Genomic DNA, 18,785 nt, shown 5'->3' with positions numbered 1-18,785 from the left:
CCCAAGGCATGTTGCTGTGTGACACACAAGACAGTATGATCTCCCTCCATTCCATGTGCAGAAATTATTTGGATTGGCAGTTGGACCTTACCTCAAAACACCTCCACCCTATCCATCCCATTTTTGCTCCCTCAGTCAATTTAAGATCAGGAAGAGCCTTTATTTAAAATGGAGTCACCCCCACTACCTGTGGTAAATCGAAATATCTTCTAGATTGAAAGTGGTGATAGGGAGCAAAAACAAATAGCAAACAATACCAATCCTCCTCCATAAATCTCATTGCAATGGGGAAATGTTTGTTTGTTTTGCTTTGCAAAGTGGGAGATTAATATATACTGGGTGTTTTCAATATAGCAATTTGGAACACATAACCTTCCTTTGGCTAAGACACAGTTATTACCCTGGCACAGTCCACGTTAATTCCAATAGATAAAAATTCTTTTTATCCATTTTTGCATTTAACTAAAGTAAATCTTTATTTTTCCATGGTGGAAATAATCCCTGACCTGCACACTCAATGAGTAGCTAGCTGCTCATTAATTCTCACCACACTGTACAGTGCATTGCCAGACCCCCACCTACCTACATACCTACCTTCATGGAATGAGGTTTAGTGCATATAGATAAGAGGGACTTACAAAGCGAGATTTTTTCCCCTTATTTGTTTCCCTTTGCTGGGTCAAAAATCAAGACAGAAGAATTTTCTGTATCATGAGAACCTTTGTTATATACTTTTATTTTCCCCTCATTCCCCTCCATGGATTTTGCAATAAGACCTAGTAGATTAGCTTCTTAGGATACAACTGCACTGTAGAATAAATGTATTTTGACACCATTATAACTGCCCTTGCTCAGTGCTGTGAAATTCCGGGGTTGGTAGTTTGGTGAGGTGCCAACACTCTTTGACAGAGAAGGCTGAAGACGTTGTAAACTCCCAGGGCTCCAAAGTATTGATCCGTGGTGATTAAAGTGGTATCACACTGCATTAATTCTGCAGTATAGATGCACCCTTGGACTCATAGGCCTGTTGCAATAATTTGGAGATGACTTCGAAATAAAACTACATATGCTGATTGTAAGTTTTGCAGGGCCATAACTGAATAAAAAAATGTCAGGCAACATCTGGAATGCAGAAGACATTTTGCCTCTCATATAATCTTGAAGGGCCCCATTTTCGCCCTTTCTTAGAAATTTAAGAGTCATAAAGTTAGAAGGCAATTCAAGGGTCATTATCCTCCCATGCAAAAATTCACAGCTAAAGAGAGATGACCATCCAGCCTCTGTTTAAAAACCTCCAAGGTAGGAAAGCCCACAGATTTCCTAAGTATGCACAAGGTTTCTAAATTATATCTGCCAATAAGATTTTGCCCGTTATGTCCTGGTACTCATAATGTCCTGGTACTCTCACTACAAAACCTCCCTGACGTCCCAAAAGGCTCTTAATGTGTGATTTCCCCATTTGAAAGGCCTCCTTGCATATATTTTTTTGGCCCAGGTAGCTCTTTTCTGAATTAGTTACTAAACTAAAACCAGCAAGGCTAGCATTGTGGAGTGACTGTTCAGTAAGTAATCCTGGTGACTGTGTACTAAGTAATCCTGGGCTTTGTCCAGTTAAAAAAATGCTCTCTGACATTATCTTCTTGCTGTTTTCTCTCTCCCTCTCTCCCTGATCCCACTTTTCTTTTTAGATATTCACTACGCTGTCTGTGACCAAGCGCTCAGGGGAAAATATCCTCCAGAGCGGATGCTGAGGTTAAAGCCACCCACTGTTGTCTGCCTTTGCCAGAGACTCGCTTTCATCGCCTTTGTTGGCTGACTCTCAAAAGTCAGAGGGAAGAGCAGCTTAGGAAGTAAGAAACAGCAACATCACTTATCGACTTCCACTCTCTTCAGTATAAGCCAGCTCCATCAGTAGAGCAAATGAAGAACTGGAAAAGTGAACTGACGATGATTTAATGGCAATTGGCACAACAGTGGGAAAAAACCCTTATCAAGATGATGTTGGCAAGGCATTGTTCAAGATGCTTCCATGAAGTCACAGTCTAAAACCAGTGCTTTCTGGTAGGCAGTGATGGAAAGATTGCTGGCACAACTTGAGACTTAACCCTTTTCTCCTCTCAAGATGAAGATATTTCTCGCACCTCATTATGGGACCCCGGCAAGGCATCCTCGAAAGAGAGGGCCGCACATCATCTGGAGCCTTGCACTCAACTTATCCTACGGACGACTGCTTCTGTTCTTGTCAGATAGTTTTAAAGAAGTGACACTCTTTCATATATCCACCTTATTTTACCCAGAGCAGTAGAATAGTGTGGCTTCTCAGACTCCAAAATCAAAGAACAAATACTCCAGGCTCACTTTCAGAAACTGTAAGCTACGTTGTTGAGTCAGTTTCCAAGTGAAATGTCTTCCCCCTTTGAGTATATAGAACCTTCTCTGAATTATTTATATAACAGATTAGAAAGTATACATTATTATATGTATATTTTGAAATATTAGATAAATATTTTCTTGAAAATGGTGCCTGTTCATACATATTGTCTTTATTGAATGACAAAAAGAAACCTTTCTCCCAGGTTTTATTTCAGTGATATATTTACAATGTTTTACACCACATTTTCCCCCTTCATCTGGTGTCCCAGAAAGTGCAGGACTAGGCAATATACCCTTTTGGACCAATCTTGTTCCATGGCTTGTTCCAAAATCTTAATATAAGCACTGTTCTTACATGCCTGCTTTAATCTTTTGGCAGAGACATAAGAATCTTAGAAATGCAAGTGCCTAAAGGGTCCACAAGGGGAAAGGAAAAAGGAAATTTTCATAAATAGTTTCCTTCCACCCCAACAGGCATTGTTCCGGCCTCTGAAGAAGATCCAAATGACCGCAACAAGTTAGGGAGCTGGACCACAACTAATAAAATGATTTGAATAAAATGATAAACAGGGAGAAGTGTGAAGTACTACTCTTAGGCAGGAAAAAATGAAATGCAGAGCTATAGGATGGGTGATACTAGATTGAAAAGAGTACATAAGACAGGGATCTAGGAATCTTAGTAGATCACAAGCTGAACATAAGTCAATGGCCAAAAATACATATCTTTGTTTCAATTGGACAAAAATTCAGGAATGCAAAAAGATTATTGTGTAGCATTAACTCATTGTCCAGTCCAGTCAGTGACTCTACAAATCTCCAGTTATAAAATGGATAATAGTACAGTGTTCCCTCACAACTTCATGGTTTGCTTTTTGCGGATTCGCTGTTTTGCGTTTTTTCAATAAACTCTAAAAGAACATTATAAATCATAAAAATTACAATTTACAGCCTAAGGAAAAGAAGAAGGAGAAGCCGAAGGGAGAGAAAAGGAGCTTAAACGGCAACGGGAGAAGGAGGCGATTTATCCACACACGATTGATAAAGAGTTAAAATAGTGTATAACTACTAAAATAATGTATAAGTATTAAAATAAATATAGCATCCTACTTCACGGATTTTCACTTATTGTGGGTGGTCCTGGAACCTAACCCCCGCAATAAGTGACTATTGACTGTACTATCAATAGTGGAGCCCCTAACTGCTGAGCAGCAGCACTTGCTGACCAAAAGGTCAAAGGTTTGAATCCGGAGAGCGGGGTGAGCTCCCACTGTTAGTCCCAGCTTCTGCCAACCTATACTCAGGAGGAGATGGGAGATGGATTTAGCTTTGCTTCTTCCCTCTTTCTGCTCTCAAAAGTGTTGTGATTAATATATGACCGTGAACATATTCATGCGTTGTTACATGCTGGAATACAAAAGGTATTTCTATACTAAAAGTTATTACAACCTCCTTGCAGAGAGTTCTGTGCTTCAGTCAGTGAAACTTATATACTCCACTTTCTGTTTTAGGAAGCCAAATCTTATTTCCTTTTTCAAATGAATTAGCTTATCACCTGCTGCCACAAAGCCTAGACATGTAAACTATTGATTATGTAGAATCCCAACGTGTTTAGCAACTGTGGTTTGGAGTCTTTTCCCCCCTGAGAAACACTCAACAGGTTTTTATCTCTTCTCCCAGTCATAGATTATTTTGGCTGAATTACAGACTTTTCTGTAAATATGGAACATAGGAAGTACTATCAAATAAACAACAGAGCTGAGCCTTCCTGAAATACAACAGGAATGCAGTTACAGTAAATCCAATGCTAATTAGAGTGAAACTAGTTCTGAAGTGGGCAGGGCTGACGTACAGAAGTTCAACGTAGAGTTCTTTCCATCCTAAAAAATGAACTTTAACTGGGAGAAGTGTAAGGTACAAATTTAGACAAAAAATGAAAATGAAAAAATATAGGCTGGGTGACACCTGACTTAACAGTATATATGAAAGGGATCTGGAGTCTTAGTAGACCACAAACTGAACATGAGCCGACAGTGTAACGCAGCAGCTAAAAAGCCAATGTGGTTCTAGACTGTGTCAATAGGAGTATAGTGCCTAGATTGAAGGAAAAATAGTCCCATTCTGTTCTGCTTGGTCAGAATACTGTGTCCAGTTCTGAGCAACATAATTCAAAGATATTAATAAGCTGGAATCTATCCATAGAAGGGTGACTAAAATGATAAAGGCCTGGAAACTATGAGGAGTGGCTTAGGGAGCTGGGTATGTTTTGTTTGGTGAACATGATAGGCCTGTTTAAATATTTGAAAAGCTGGTGGTATCTCTTTCTTAGAGGTTTTTAAACAGGCTGGATGGCCATCTGTTAGGAATGCTTTGATTTTTTATTTCTGCATGGCAGTTGGACTAGATAGCCCTTGGAGTCTTCTCTCTATACTATTTTATTTACTATATTTTTTACCCCGCTCTATCTCAACCCTGAAGGGGACTCGGAGCGGCTTCCAAATTGACAATAATTCAATGCCACAGTAAACATAAACAAAACAAATACAATGTATATTATACATCAAAATCAATGAAAAATCATAAAAACCATAATATATCAATACATTAAATACACTGTTAAAAACAACACAAAGACCCCAAATCATAATCCATACTGCTGTTTTCACTTGAAATTTTAAACCACTACAAATACTTTCAGAACATATTCAAAATAACATAAGTGAAATATTTGGAACATCCAAATGATTTCTCTTCACTTTTTTTCAAAATTGTTGCCCATTGCATATTGTAAGCAAGGCCTTATCTTCCACATAGATACCTTACAATGCTTTATTGCCTTCCAATCAAAAGACTAGATAGCAAATCAAATACAATACATTAAAAAAACAGTATCAATCCCTTGATCGTATTAGATATTAGCATGTATCCAAAATATTTCATGCCATATTCACAGGGAGCTGGCAATTTTAACAAGCTCAATGAGTTTGTTACCATCTGCTGATGTCCATCTTTTGATATATTAATTCTTAGCCAGTTATCTTATGCTATTTTGAAGATGGCCTCTTAGGGTCACTCAGTTTTTTGTGTGTAAAATGTGAGCTGTCACTCCTGATATATTCTTTCCTTCTTCTTTCTTGAACCAAGTACTCAATGTCAACCTGAAATGTGCAATGATAGCTAGATGACACTGTCATTTCTTTGATATGGGCCTCATCCATACAGCCTCTTATGAACAGGTCCAGTGCCCACTGAACTTAGCACTTATTGCGCAGTGTGCAATTTGGCTAATGTTTGAGGCTGGGACTATTCTCCATTGCTATTTGATCCACTCATTTACAGACTGCCACTCATTTCATGCAGTCTAGATCTTGTAGTTTCATATTCAGAATTTAGAAGCTTAATTTTCTTTGTGAAATATATAAGGGTAGCTTCACTTACAACAGTTGTACATCGTTGAACACATAGTCCAATGAAAGGGAAAGAGAGAAGATGAATATGACTGCAGGAATGGAGTGGGTATGGAAAAACAAAGATAGCAAACATGCAAACTAGCAGTTCGAGAGCCTAGGTATGCAAACGAGAATTCTTACAATTGGTTGCAAAGACAATTTCAGGTACCAAGCCAGATTAAGTTTATACTTTGTGGTGGGCATTTTGCAATGCCCTCAGGACCACAGTGGACACACCAGGGCTGTGAATGCATGAGGAAATGCCTGGGCTTGCTTTTGACACAAATGTAGGAGGAGGAGTCCGTACAATCTTCTGGCACAAAAGCTCAATTTTTTCAATTTCAAGAAATGTAGCACTGGAGGAATTGCAAATTGCAAAACCAGCCTTGGATTCACATGAGCTGCACTTTGGCTACGGAAAGGAGGGGAACATCTCCCTCTGTCTGTGCCTCATACAGCAAGACACTTTGGGTCATCCCTGATTATTATGCAAAATATTACCCTGTCAAGTTGGCATTTGCTTCAAAACCTCTCCTGGCAGTTTTTTTTTTTAAAAAGGAAATCCACCAGGCTTAAGAAATGATCAAAATTGAAATTCTTGAACTCTCTTGTAAGCCTCACATGCAAGGCTAAACCTTTTTTTTTTAAAAGACCTTGTTTTGAGTCAGAATAACCCTTTCAAAGGTACAAAGTGAATATTTCTGCTCACTGTTAAAACTAGCTATTACAGATTCAAGAGTGTTAATTTGAAATGTCTGGCTATTTCTCCTTCCCTCTATAAGTAAAGCATTTGATGGAAGATGTGGGCCCTATTGAACACTGAATATTCTAAGATGCCTTTGAAGGTAACCTGTTTGAAGCAGACATAAGAAATGAAGTGGAAGAGTTTTGTTGCATCACATCTATATTCAAAAATTCAAAACTTAAATTCCTTATGCTTATACTGAAAAAGTGACATTTATTGCTCCAAATTGGTGTGCAAATTTGTGTTCCATTATTGCATAAAACTTACTGAAATGCAGTTGAAACATTATTTTCATTATTTCACTTCCTCCACCCTTTGTATTCCGAGCTCAGGAGAGAAGGAAACATTCATTGGGAAAGTTCCATTACTCACCCACTCACCCATTAAAAGGAAATGAACAAGGTTGAAAAGAAATGCACACAACACAGAGAAGAAGCCTGTAACACACAAACACATATGCATTTATTCCAGGGCACTGCTTCTTAAACTTTCGGCCCTGACCCCAAATGAGGTACCCCTTAGTAAAGGTAAAGGTTTTTCCCTAACATTATATCTAGTCAAGTCTGACTCTGCGGGTTGGTGCTCATCTCCATTTCTAAGCCGAAGAGCCGGCATTGTCCATAAACACCTCCAAGGTCATTTGGAACAACATTACCTTCCTGCCAGAGGGGTACCTATTCATCTATTCACATTTGCATGTTTTCAAACTGCTAGGTTGGCAGAAGCTGGAGCTAACAGTAGGAGCTCACCCCACTCTCCGGATTTAAACCTCTGATCTTTCGGTCAGCAAGTTCAGTAGCTCAGTGGTTTATCCTGCACCCCGTAGCACGTGAAATATTTGGCAACAGTACAAGGTTTCTGAGTGCCACCCATTTACACAAATTTGTAACAATGTGCAATGTTTACAGTTGACTCTACAGAAGATGCTTCAGCTGTACTTCACAAAATGGAAAATCAGCCTGTTTAGTAGTTCTTGCAAATGCAGATTTATTTTCAGTAAATATTTGATTGCTGTATACCAGTTTACCTGGGGTCACAAGAAATGGTCACAAGTGGAAAAAAGTTTAAGAAGCCACCCCATTTCTCATTCTTTTCAACAATACCCAGTTCATCCCATCTGTCCATCACTAGTACTCAACCAGTATTCATCCTGTGAGAGCTGTTTGGCAGTGGAACTCTGCCTCGGAGTGTGGTGGAGGCTCCTTCTTTGGAGACTTTTAAGCAGAGGCTGGATGGCCATCTGTCAGGAGTGCTTTGAATGTGATTTTCCTACTTCTTGGCAGGGGGTTGGACTGGATGACCCATGAGGTCTCTTTCAACACTATGAACAGAGATGGACTAACTGTTCTGAGATCTCTTCAAATTCTTCTTTGCCTCCATCAACTCTTCCATTAATTATGTGTCTTCTTGTTGCTTTCTCTCCTTTTCTGTCTTTCACTTATTTCATCCATCTCTTGATCTCTTAAATTCTCAGTCTCGTCTCTCTGCATCATGTATTTCTATCAAATCACCCTGTTTTGTATTTTCCCTTTTTTGTTTAACTTCTCCATCCCTCTGAATGCCTTTTGCCTTGTGTGATTCCCTCTAACATTTCCTCACATGCACCCCCTCCTCCCCTTCCTTCTCTCATTTTCAGTTTATGAACTGGGTTATGTATTTGCACATGGCAAAGAGTTGGGCTGGATAACCCTTGCACCTATAGTGTGGGCTATACTTAAAAAAAAAAAGGATTGCCAAAACCACCTCTGAATATGTGTTGCCTAAGAAACCCTATTAAAATTGTGGGATCACCATAAGTCCTGGAAGAGAAATCTGATGAATATTCAAAATGTTAAAAAAGTGACATTACTCATAGTGAAATATTAAGTCCCTAGTTTGCTAACTGTCCACAGCAAGACATATAAAATGAATATTCTGGTATGCTAATTGCGATTCCAAAGTTGCCCCTTATGTTTTAATATTAACTGTAGGACTCCAGAGTGTGTGACACATTGTCTGTCTGTATTTAATTGCTCAGTGGTTTTGTTCTGGGAGTTTTCCTTTTTCCACTGAAGCAAAAATGTGCTTTGCAAATGCGGCCATTCCAATACATGATGTTCTGTGTTTTGCTATTCGTTTTAAAAGACATACTTATACATAAATATACCTAGATAATAGATCTAAGTGGCTAGAAATTAATTTTTTAAAGTAATTCATTTCAGTGTGTTGAATACTTGTACAAGGGGAAGACTGGTTGCAAGCCAAGGACACCATGAACCAAATCGTTTCCCATAAATTCTTTCACTCCTGGGTTTAAAATGACAAACAATTAAATTAATGAGCTATAATAACGGACACATGGGACACACCCTGGGGCAGACCTGTTCTTGGCATGCTGATGGTGCACATATAATACTTGGCACATTTTTTCACAGTCTAAGCACTGCTGGTGATATTTGCTAATTCTGGGATAAGCAGAGTCAAAAGGCATGAATGCTTCTAAGCCAGGCCTCTTCAACCTCAGTTTTGGACTTCAGCTCCCAGAATTCCTGACCTTTGAACAAGATGGCAATAGAAGCATTTGAGAGTTGGAGGCCCAAACGGCAGAAGGGCCACAGGTTGAAGAAGCCTTTTCTAGGTAGCAGGAGGATATAGGAATCACCAACCTCAATCAGATGAATAGTCATCAGTTGTATTCCTCACAATGTCCAGTCCAGATGTTCCTGGAAAAACATAAAGCTAGGCAAAAAAAGCAGAAATCTTCACCTTCAGCAACTGGTCTTCAAACACATACTACCATAGAACCATCATAGCTAGTACTTTTTCCAACAAGGAAATTGCATGCTTCCTATAACCAGGCTCAGTTAACAATCAATGTCGCTCTGTGGGCCAAAAACTCTAGTGGGCCAGAAAAAGTTTCTGGGCACTTTCTTTCCAATACATTGATTTATTTTTTCCTGTTTAAAAAGGGTGCAGAAACATATTTTCTGATGAAACACATCTGGATTTTAAAAAAACACTTAGCACAACCGGTTCTGAAGAAGGCCTATAAAGCATTTCCCAACCAAACCAAATCTGGACTTTCTAATTTTTTGTTCCAAAAGTCACAGCACAAATCTGTTATCTTTTTACCTCCCCAAGCTGCTTCATAATTGAAGTCAGTGGGTTTATACATAAGCCATAGGTACCAGGAAGAGAGGATTATTCATTTTTATGCATGGATTTATTGACTGCATATTATGCAATTATCCTATTCCCTGCTTCCCTGCACAATGTAATCGCCTACATGGCATTTATTGAGAAGACTCTCTAGTGGAAGAATTAACAGATAGGAGTGGGAAGTACATATTTTTGCCACTGCTTTGTCTCTCGTGTGGCAGAGACGATCTAACGCCCCTGGCTTCTTCTTAATTGGTTTACAATGCTTGTTCAGTGTTGCAGAAATGCACTGCATTAAGGCACACAAGAGAGCCAAAGCAAACATAGAAGGGAGCCTATGTACCATTTCCTGTTGCTAGCCTTTATCAGTAATACAGTCAGGATCTGCCCTTTCCTCTGATTCTGTTCCACACAAGATATTTCAAGGGGATTTCTGTCTCCAATACTATTTTTCCAAACTGCGCACATGCCACAGCATTAACTCTGATGGCCATTGCTCTAAAGGGGAGAAAAATGTAATTAGACACAGAAAAGGCAAGACAGTCATGGCCATCCACAAAATGGCTGGAATTTAATGCCAGACTTAAATCTTCCTAAGTGGAAATAAAATTGAGTAGTTTCATAATACCAGTATTCATCTTAGGGCTACTGTGGCATTACTACATACCACCATCCATTGTGAAATGGCAACCAATGAAGTCACTGATGGGCAACGGACCAATGTGCAATAGACACTGCTTCCTAGTGCATATCAAGACACTGGCTAGAAAGTGCTGGAGCACAGCAGCCTCACAATGCACTCTTGCCCAGATGTGCATTTATGCAGTTCACTAATAGGGTCTGATGGAACCCCCAGTGCCACAGCAAGTAAAACAGCTGAGCTGCTGAACTGGCTGACTGAAAGGTCGGCAGTTCAAATCCAGAGAGTGGGGTGAGCTCCCGCTGTTAGCCCCAGCTTCTGTCAGCCTAGCAGTTCCAAAACATGCAAATGTGAGTAGAGCAATAGTTACTGCTCTGGTGGGAAGGTAACGGTGCTCCATGCAGTCATGCTGGCCATATGACCTTGGAGGCATCTACGGATAACGGCAGCTCTTTGGCTTAGAAATGGAGATGAGAGTCAAACATGACTAGGCTTAATGTCAAAGGGAAACCTTTACCTTTTAATAGGGTCTGATTGCATTTCTGAAATGTATCTGCAGATTCATAAAGTTACAGAATTACACTCTGTCCAATGCATCGCAAAACCAGCTACTGAATACGTTGGCAGGCAGTGTTTCATATACACCCAGTTTGTGGACTTCTCATCAAAATCTGGTAGGTACCTGTAAAGGCAAGATGTTGTATGGGCTCAGCCTTTGATCTGGTCCATAAGAGACTTTTAAAAATGTTCTTATATCCTTCTGATAAAGGCCAGTCCACGTGGCCAGTATTGGGAACCAAAGACCAGTGATGTGATTCAGTTTTAGTCATTGCTTTGCATTTTCTACTGTTGCCAATTTGCAGAATGAAGGAGAAAGGTAAGAACAACCTTGTTAGATACAATAGTAACAAGGGGTAAGAGTCTTCAACCAAAGGCTGAAAACTAAAGCAGAGGACAAAGAGAGTGTTAAGGACAAACTAAGGCTTGGTAGATTAAATACAGCAGAGTCTCACTTATCCAAGCTTTGCTTATCCAACGTTCTGCATTATCCAATGCAGTCTGCCTCCCGTCTATATCCACAATTGATTCTCTAGGCAGCAAGGACTGAACTTTTTACAGATTTAACTTCCGACAATGTTGTTACTGTAAGTTCATTTTATGCAATTCTATTTTTATTGGTAGTCAATTTTTTAGTAGTCAGTGATTTTGTAGTCAATGTTTTCAATACATTGTGATGTTTTGGTGCTAAATTCGTAAATACAGTAATTATCACATAACATTATAGTGTATTGAGCTGCTTTTTCAGTTGATTTATTGTAAAACATATTTTGGTGCTTAATTTGTAAAATCATAATTTGATGTTTTATAGGTTCTTCCTTAATCCCTGCTTTTCGCTTATCCAAGATGCACAATTGTAACAACTTTAGAACCCCTTGGCCTGTTACAAACATACCTTTGCCCAAATTGTCACTTTTTGACCTTTCATGAGTGACCAGAAATGATAAAATATCCTTTCACTGAAAATACTTTGTTTAAGAGGAAATTTCTTCTAAATACAGTAAAGTCTCACTTATTCAACATAAACGGGCCAGCAGAACCTTGGTTAAGCGAATATGTTGGATAATAAGGAGAGATTAAGGGGAAGCCTATTAGACATCAAATTAGGTTATGATTTTACAAATTAAGCACCAAAACATCATGTTATACCACAAATTTGACAGAAAAAGTAGTTCAATAGGCAGTAATGCTACGTAGTAATGACTGTATTTACAAATTTAGCACCAAAATATCACGATGTATTGAAAACATTGACTACAAAAATGCGTTGGATAATCCAGAATGTTGGATAAGCGGATGTTGGATAAGTGAGACTCTACTGTACTTGTTTTCCAAACTATGTGTATTTATTTGAGTCTAATGGGCAGTCAAATCTAATGTGCACTTCAAGTTTCAAAACCCTGAAACCTAAAAAAGAAATTGCTGCTGGATTTAATGTGAAGTGGCAAAAAGTGTATTCTTTGGCCAAAAAAGGTGTGCATTACGGTGGCTGCATGCTTATAATTACTCCTATTAAAACAAAAGTGTAGAACACCAAAGCTTTCAGTAGCGGAAAAGAAAACCTTGGGTGCATCTATGCTGTAGAATGAATGCACTTTAACTGGCCTGGCTCAATGCTATGGGGTCATGGGAGGTGTAGTTTGGGATCATGGGGGCTGCTAAAAAATGCTGATGCCTCACCAAACTACAAATCCCAGCACTGCATGGCATTGAGCCATGGCAATTAAATTAGAGGCGACATCCTTCACATAGGAGCTCCAGGTGCTTCTGAAGTAGTTTCCCCTTTTGCTTTGGCTCAGCACTAAGATTACCATATTACACAAATCTAATGCGCACCCCAATTTTGAGATGGTAATTTAGCCAAAAAAGGTGAGTAAATATGGTATTAGATGTGGGTAACTCCCCCCTCCCCACCAATGTGCCAAGGGAAAATATTTGTATCATAGACGTCTCCATTATTTACAATTACTATTTCTTTCTTTCTTGGAAACTCAGCTGGGATCAGCACCAGTCCTTGATACTGCTATGAGTAGTACTGATGTAGATGGCTTTCTGAGATATGCTCTGTGTTGCATGAACATTGCAGATGCCTCCATTAGGTGGTGCTCTGAATGTATGGAATGCAGTTCATCATGAGTGCGTTCAAGTCACTTAGGACAGGCGACACAAAAGCGGAATCTCTCTTGGCAGTGCCTTAGTAGAAAACATAAGGAAAATAATAATCAATACATTGCATCTTGCAAGGACATACACAATCTGACCTTTATGATACAATATCATCACTATTCATTAAGAAAACGAGAGGCCATATTCACTCTAATTTAGTACAGATCACAGATCAATCTAGTTAAGACCAAATCCTACTGAAATGTATTTAGTTGATTTAGAGGAAAGTTCTAGACATGTCTACTCAGAAGTAAATCCCATTGCATTTAGTGACACTTATATGGTGCGCACTCATGTTTTCAACTTAAATGTTACAGCCAGTGTATGGATATATGTAATAGTATGGAGGTAGGCAAATTCAGGGGATGTGATAGCTAATTTTCCACTGCAGATCGCACCAATCACCATAATGCTGTGGCACAGGCTGGTTAGCAGCCAGCTGCAATAAATCACTCTGACCAAGAGGTCATGAGTTCAAAGCCAACCCGTGCCGGGGTAAGCACCCGACAATTAAAAATAAAATATATCCCCTGCTCGTTGCTGACCTAAGCAACCCAAAAGATAGTTGCATATATCAAGTAGGAAAATTAGGTACCACTTATATGTGGGGAGGCTAATTTACAACACCATAAAAATCATCCAGCCACCGTTGGAATGAGGAAGTTGCCGTCGCAGTGGATGATGAAGCAGCTGCTCCCCCTGTGGCCGGAATCAAGCATACCCTCAGGAAGCTGGAAGCTGGAGAAGGTTTAAATTGCCTCTGTGTCTGTCTCTGTCTCTGTTCTATGTTATATGGCATTGAATGTTTGCCTTATATGTGTACAATGTGATCCGCCCTGAGTCCCCTTCAGGGTGAGAAGGGCGGAATATAAATACGGTAAATAAATAAATAAATAAATGCAGACTTCCCAAGGCAAATGCTGTTTGGGGGATTCTGGGAGTTGAAGTCCAATTTTTTCCTCAAGTTTTTATTTACAACTAATATTGGCTTACCTGAAAAATATGCTTCTGAAAATAAAAGGAAAATAAAAGGAAAAATGCACACAAGAAATCAAAGCAAAAGGGAAAATAACATGTCCACGCAAATAGTAGAAGTCTTAAAGATCTCTACACAGCCCAGCTGTCTGGCTAGAATTGCCATTTTTAATGAAAGAAAAAGGCATACTGGGGTGACCTTTTAGATACAAGAAAGCAGGATGCATGGAGTGCCACAAAACTTACCCATATTGTTTCTACCACTATAGCAAATGTCATACCTGGGGCCGTCTGTTATCTTATCTCTCCAGGAAGCCTGGGCTGGATGTGGAAAGAGAGAGATTGTGTGTGAGAAAGAACTGTTAACTGGCCTCTGAAAAAAATATAAATAAACCATGGCATTACATTTTTAGAACCTAGGTCTGAATTCTTCCTTGACTGGGTCCCAATAAAATACCCAGAGAAAAGCAAGATAGCTGCAGGGACATTCACTCAACTCAGAACCAACCTGAAATATTTTCCTGCCTGAGGCAGAGGTCTCTATGTATAGAAGCTGCCCAGAAAAGTAATTGAATTTTAATGCAAAATGGGCAACGGAATAGATGAGGGCAGCAGGTTCAGTCAGGGCAGCCAGACCGTGAGGCACACATAACGCTGTCCTCCCTATGGCCTGTGCCCAACTTTCAATATTTGTATCTTTTCACATTTTTAGCTTTTTAACCAATTGTGGGGTGAAATTCCCAAAAGACAGAATATAAATGTTTTGTGCCTTCAAGCTATATTTTAAAGGAAGGAAATAGTATTCCTTCCCTAAGAAAATCCTATTAGATTCATGGGGCCATTATAGATCAACTAGTGACTTGAAGGCACACACAAGCACACCATTTTTGTTATATTGCAAACTATACTTATTGTAGTGTACCTTTTTGAGACATTTCTGACTTATGGTGGCCCTAAAACATATTACGTGGTTTAGGCAAGATTTGTTCAGGTAAGGATTGCCTTTGCCTTTCTTTGAGGCTGAAGGGATGTGATGCACCCAAGACCACCTAGTGCGTTTTTGAGTGAGGATTTGAACCCTGGTCTCCAGAATCATAATCCAGCACTCAAACCATTACACTATGATGTACACTAGAATATAAATATGTAATGTAAATAAATGTTACAACCCTGAAAACCATGCCCTTTTATCCTTTCTACTTCACATTGTCAATAAGACTTTTTATATCTGATATTCCTATCCACTTTTCTTGATTCATCTCCATCCCCATAGCAAGCATGGATGCCAAGTGATTCACTCCTGGGGGTTGAGATTAAACCACTACAAGTTTAAGTGAATATCGAAGGAACAATCCAAGTTCCTAAGTTATTATAGAAATAGGATTCCATATTTCAAAGTTCAGATTAAAAGTTATAGGGGATTCACCATCTCGCTAACATATTATCTCTAATATCAGAGGTACTGTGGCTGTTGGCCTCATGTGCCACTTGTTAACTTCCCAGGGACATGTGGTTGACCAATACTAAAGTTATTTTTCTGCTCTTCAAGAGACTTAAAGCAATGGATTGAAACTGCAGGAAAAGAGACCCTACCTAACCATTAGGAAAAAAATTAAATACAAATGAAATATATTTTAAAACACTGGGTTTTAACTTTGCTTTTGACAGTGTTTTTCAATACCTAAATGTATTCTATTCTATTCTGATGCTTGTACATTTTTTGGTGCTGGTCACCAAACAACACAATTACAAACTGAGAGCTTGACAGGAAAAAAAGCATACGAATAGATATGGAATGCATTTCCTCTATGGCAGAGAGACTTCACACATTATTTTTATTGGAAGAAAGGCCCCCATCCAGACAGGAGGGTGGTATAGATCTGAGTCTTGCCTGCATTTCTTTTTGCAGATTAACCACAAGATCTGAATTTATCCACAGGCCGTGTGTTTGTGTGTCTATATGCAATCTTCATTGATTTTATCTGAGGAAGAAGATTCTCTGAGGAGGAAGCTGTTTTCTTTTTCTTTTCTTCATATCGTTCTTAGAAAGCACTGTTTGATTATTTATTCATATAGGAGTGTATTCAACACCCGCTGTTATCGTTTTCACAGCTCAATGTTTATAGTGGAGTTGTAAATCACCCATATCTTACAAGCAGGGCCCTGTCAGAGGAAAGATCGACAACCTGTTTACCTTCTTAGCAAGATAACAGGCTGCTCCTTTGCATTCTTACTATATTTGCTTTGCCGTGTTTTGGTGAGATTTGATTGATTGGGGAAGCTGCCTTACATCAGGTCAGGACTTTTGCCCATTAAGCCCAATATGGTCTACTCTTACATAACAGCCAACATTTCCTGGATGAAAACGGGGACAAATTGGGCCTCTCCTGCTAATCGTTTCACCTCTGTTGAGTCAATTGAACACAAGGATTGTAAATCAGAATTTTTGTGTGTTTCAGGAGTGACCTAAAAAACAATAAGTCACTTCTGGTGTGAGAGAATTGCCCATCTGCAAGGACATTGCCCAGGGGATCCCTGGATGTTTTGTGTGTGTGTGTGTGTGGATGTTTCACCATCCTTGTGGAGGCTTCTCTCATGACACCTGGAGGCAGTCGGACATTCAGTTAGAACAGAGAGGTGCCTGCTCATTGCATACTTTCAACTGTGCATTAGAGGTTTTGAATCTGAGACACTCCACTTGGAAAACCTATCACTATTGAATGTGAACTTGTTTCCATCTGGTGGGGACTGCATTTATTGTGCTTCTCTGGTCCCTAAGTCTTGATGTTGTGACCTCACAGAGATAGTTCCATGTAAATAATCTATAGGAAATAATAAAACTCCACAAAAAGCAACAGTATCCCTGGCAGCTCTGAGAAAGTGCCCAAAGCCATGTCAGGAAAATGCCGTTATTAGACAACTTGATGCTCTCTTGGCTTTTCAAAACACTTAGAGAAGTGAGAATTAACTCTTCAAGATTGGTATCCTACACAAATGGAATAGGAGTTCATACATCCTAAAGCTAGGAGTTTATTGTCAGTGGCGTTATTGGCTCCAACTCCAACTTCTTTTGGTTCATCTGGGTTGCAGAGTACCATTCCAACCCAAATTAGTTTTTGGAGAGGGATAATTTTTCATCCAAAACTTCTCTTACACAGCAAAATACCTGTCTGAAAGCTTGGCAGTTTTGCTTTTCTCACCCCCCCCCCCCAAACCTTCTATGCCACCAAATCAGCCCCAAATTAGTCAAAATCAAAATGGGAAGTCAAGTAGAGGTAGAGAAAGGTGGGGCATAAATAGGATAAATAAATAAATAAATAAATAAATAAATAAATAAATAAATAAATAAATAAATAACATCATATCACACCTGGTTCCATGAAAATATGCCAGCATTGCTCTTTGGATAGTATGTGGGAGCTAAAACTCAATTCCAATCCATAGCTCAGTTGGGTAAGTTGGCATGCTATTGAGTATTTTGCCTCATGCAGCTGGTACTGGTCATGATTGGGACATGAGCACTCCATTCATAAGAAAAGCTTTACATTAGAATTTCCAGAACCATTTCAGTGATTATATAATGCACCATATTACTGAATAATATTTTGCAATTTTACTGACTGGTTATAATGTGTGAAATGATTCTGAAACTCATTATAGAAATATGGATTTGCATTGTCTCATGGGATCTTCATGCAATTCATCATTATTCTTCCTTTGCTTGAAGTATCACCTGGTCTTACTTTAAAGTGAGATCTTGCATATTTTATTCAGTAGACAGAGAGGATGGAGAAAGTTGCATATAATTAGATGTGGAAAGCGACTTCGTTGCTTGTATTTCTGAACCTTTGTTTCTACCTTCATAAAAATACAACCTTTGGTCAGAGGCCAAAGTCTTTCCAACGTTTTCTTGGAAGAGAGAACATATTAAAAACTGTAAAGCCATTTTCAAATGGAATGGTTGTATGAATAATAAATAACAGTATTTTTTAAAAAGAGGCAATTAATACGTTGTAGGTTTTGCATGCTGGGGCCAGAACTAGGCATATTGCTGCATCCAAAAGCTGAAACATGGTGTCTGTCTACTCCTTTTCTTCTTCTTTCCCCCAGAGTCCAACACTCTACTTATGCATTTCTATTTCAGAAGACAACTTCTAATCATTTGGAAGCTTCAATGAGTTTAAAATGCAGTGGCCAGAATGTTGACCAGGGCCAGTGATCGGGAGCATAATTATTCACTTATTAAAACAGCTTCACTTGCTACCACTTCATTTCTGGGAACAATACAAAGTGTTGGTCATGACCTATAAAGCCCTACATGGCTTAGGTCCAGACTTTTTGAAAGACCGTATCCTCCTGATATGAATATGCCAGATCTTTAAAGATTTTAAGGAAAGGCTTTATCTTCATCTTATCACCATCACAGGCCCAATTGGTAAGGACACAGAAGAGATCCTTCTCAGGCCCCTTCCACACAGCTTTATTGAATCCACATTGAACTGGATTATATGGCAGTGTGGATATTGTGGATTATCTGCCATGATATTCTGGGTTATATGGCTGTGTGGAAGGGCCCTCGGTGTTAGCTCCTGCCCTCTGGAAAGCCATTCCATGGGAAATTAGACTGGCCTCCTTCCTTTCCTTTCATTGGCAGAAAAAGATATTTTTGTTGAAGCAGGCTTTTAATATACAGGCCGTCCCTAAGTTACAAACAAGATAGTTACTGTAGGTTTGTTCTTAAGTT

The 18,785-nt window shown here is 39.1% G+C and overlaps 1 protein-coding gene across 3 annotated transcripts in view; it reads left to right on the top strand.

Annotated features, from left to right (window-relative positions):
- Positions 1–2,521, top strand: part of txnrd1 (thioredoxin reductase 1) — an 86,505-nt gene extending 83,984 nt beyond the window's left edge. For all 3 annotated transcript variants that reach the window (XM_062983043.1, XM_062983042.1, XM_008110591.3), the window contains one exon: positions 1,689–2,521. In XM_062983043.1, coding sequence (XP_062839113.1) covers positions 1,689–1,751 — 63 coding nt within the window. In that variant the 3' untranslated portion in view covers positions 1,752–2,521. The remainder of the gene's footprint in view (positions 1–1,688) is intronic.
- Positions 2,522–18,785: the final 16,264 nt, after the last annotated feature.

Source organism: Anolis carolinensis, chromosome 5, assembly GCF_035594765.1.
Source record: "Anolis carolinensis isolate JA03-04 chromosome 5, rAnoCar3.1.pri, whole genome shotgun sequence".
Lineage (NCBI taxonomy): Eukaryota > Metazoa > Chordata > Lepidosauria > Squamata > Dactyloidae > Anolis > Anolis carolinensis.
The sequence above is the reverse complement of the archived record's forward strand: the minus strand, read 5'-3'. Positions and strand labels throughout refer to the sequence as shown.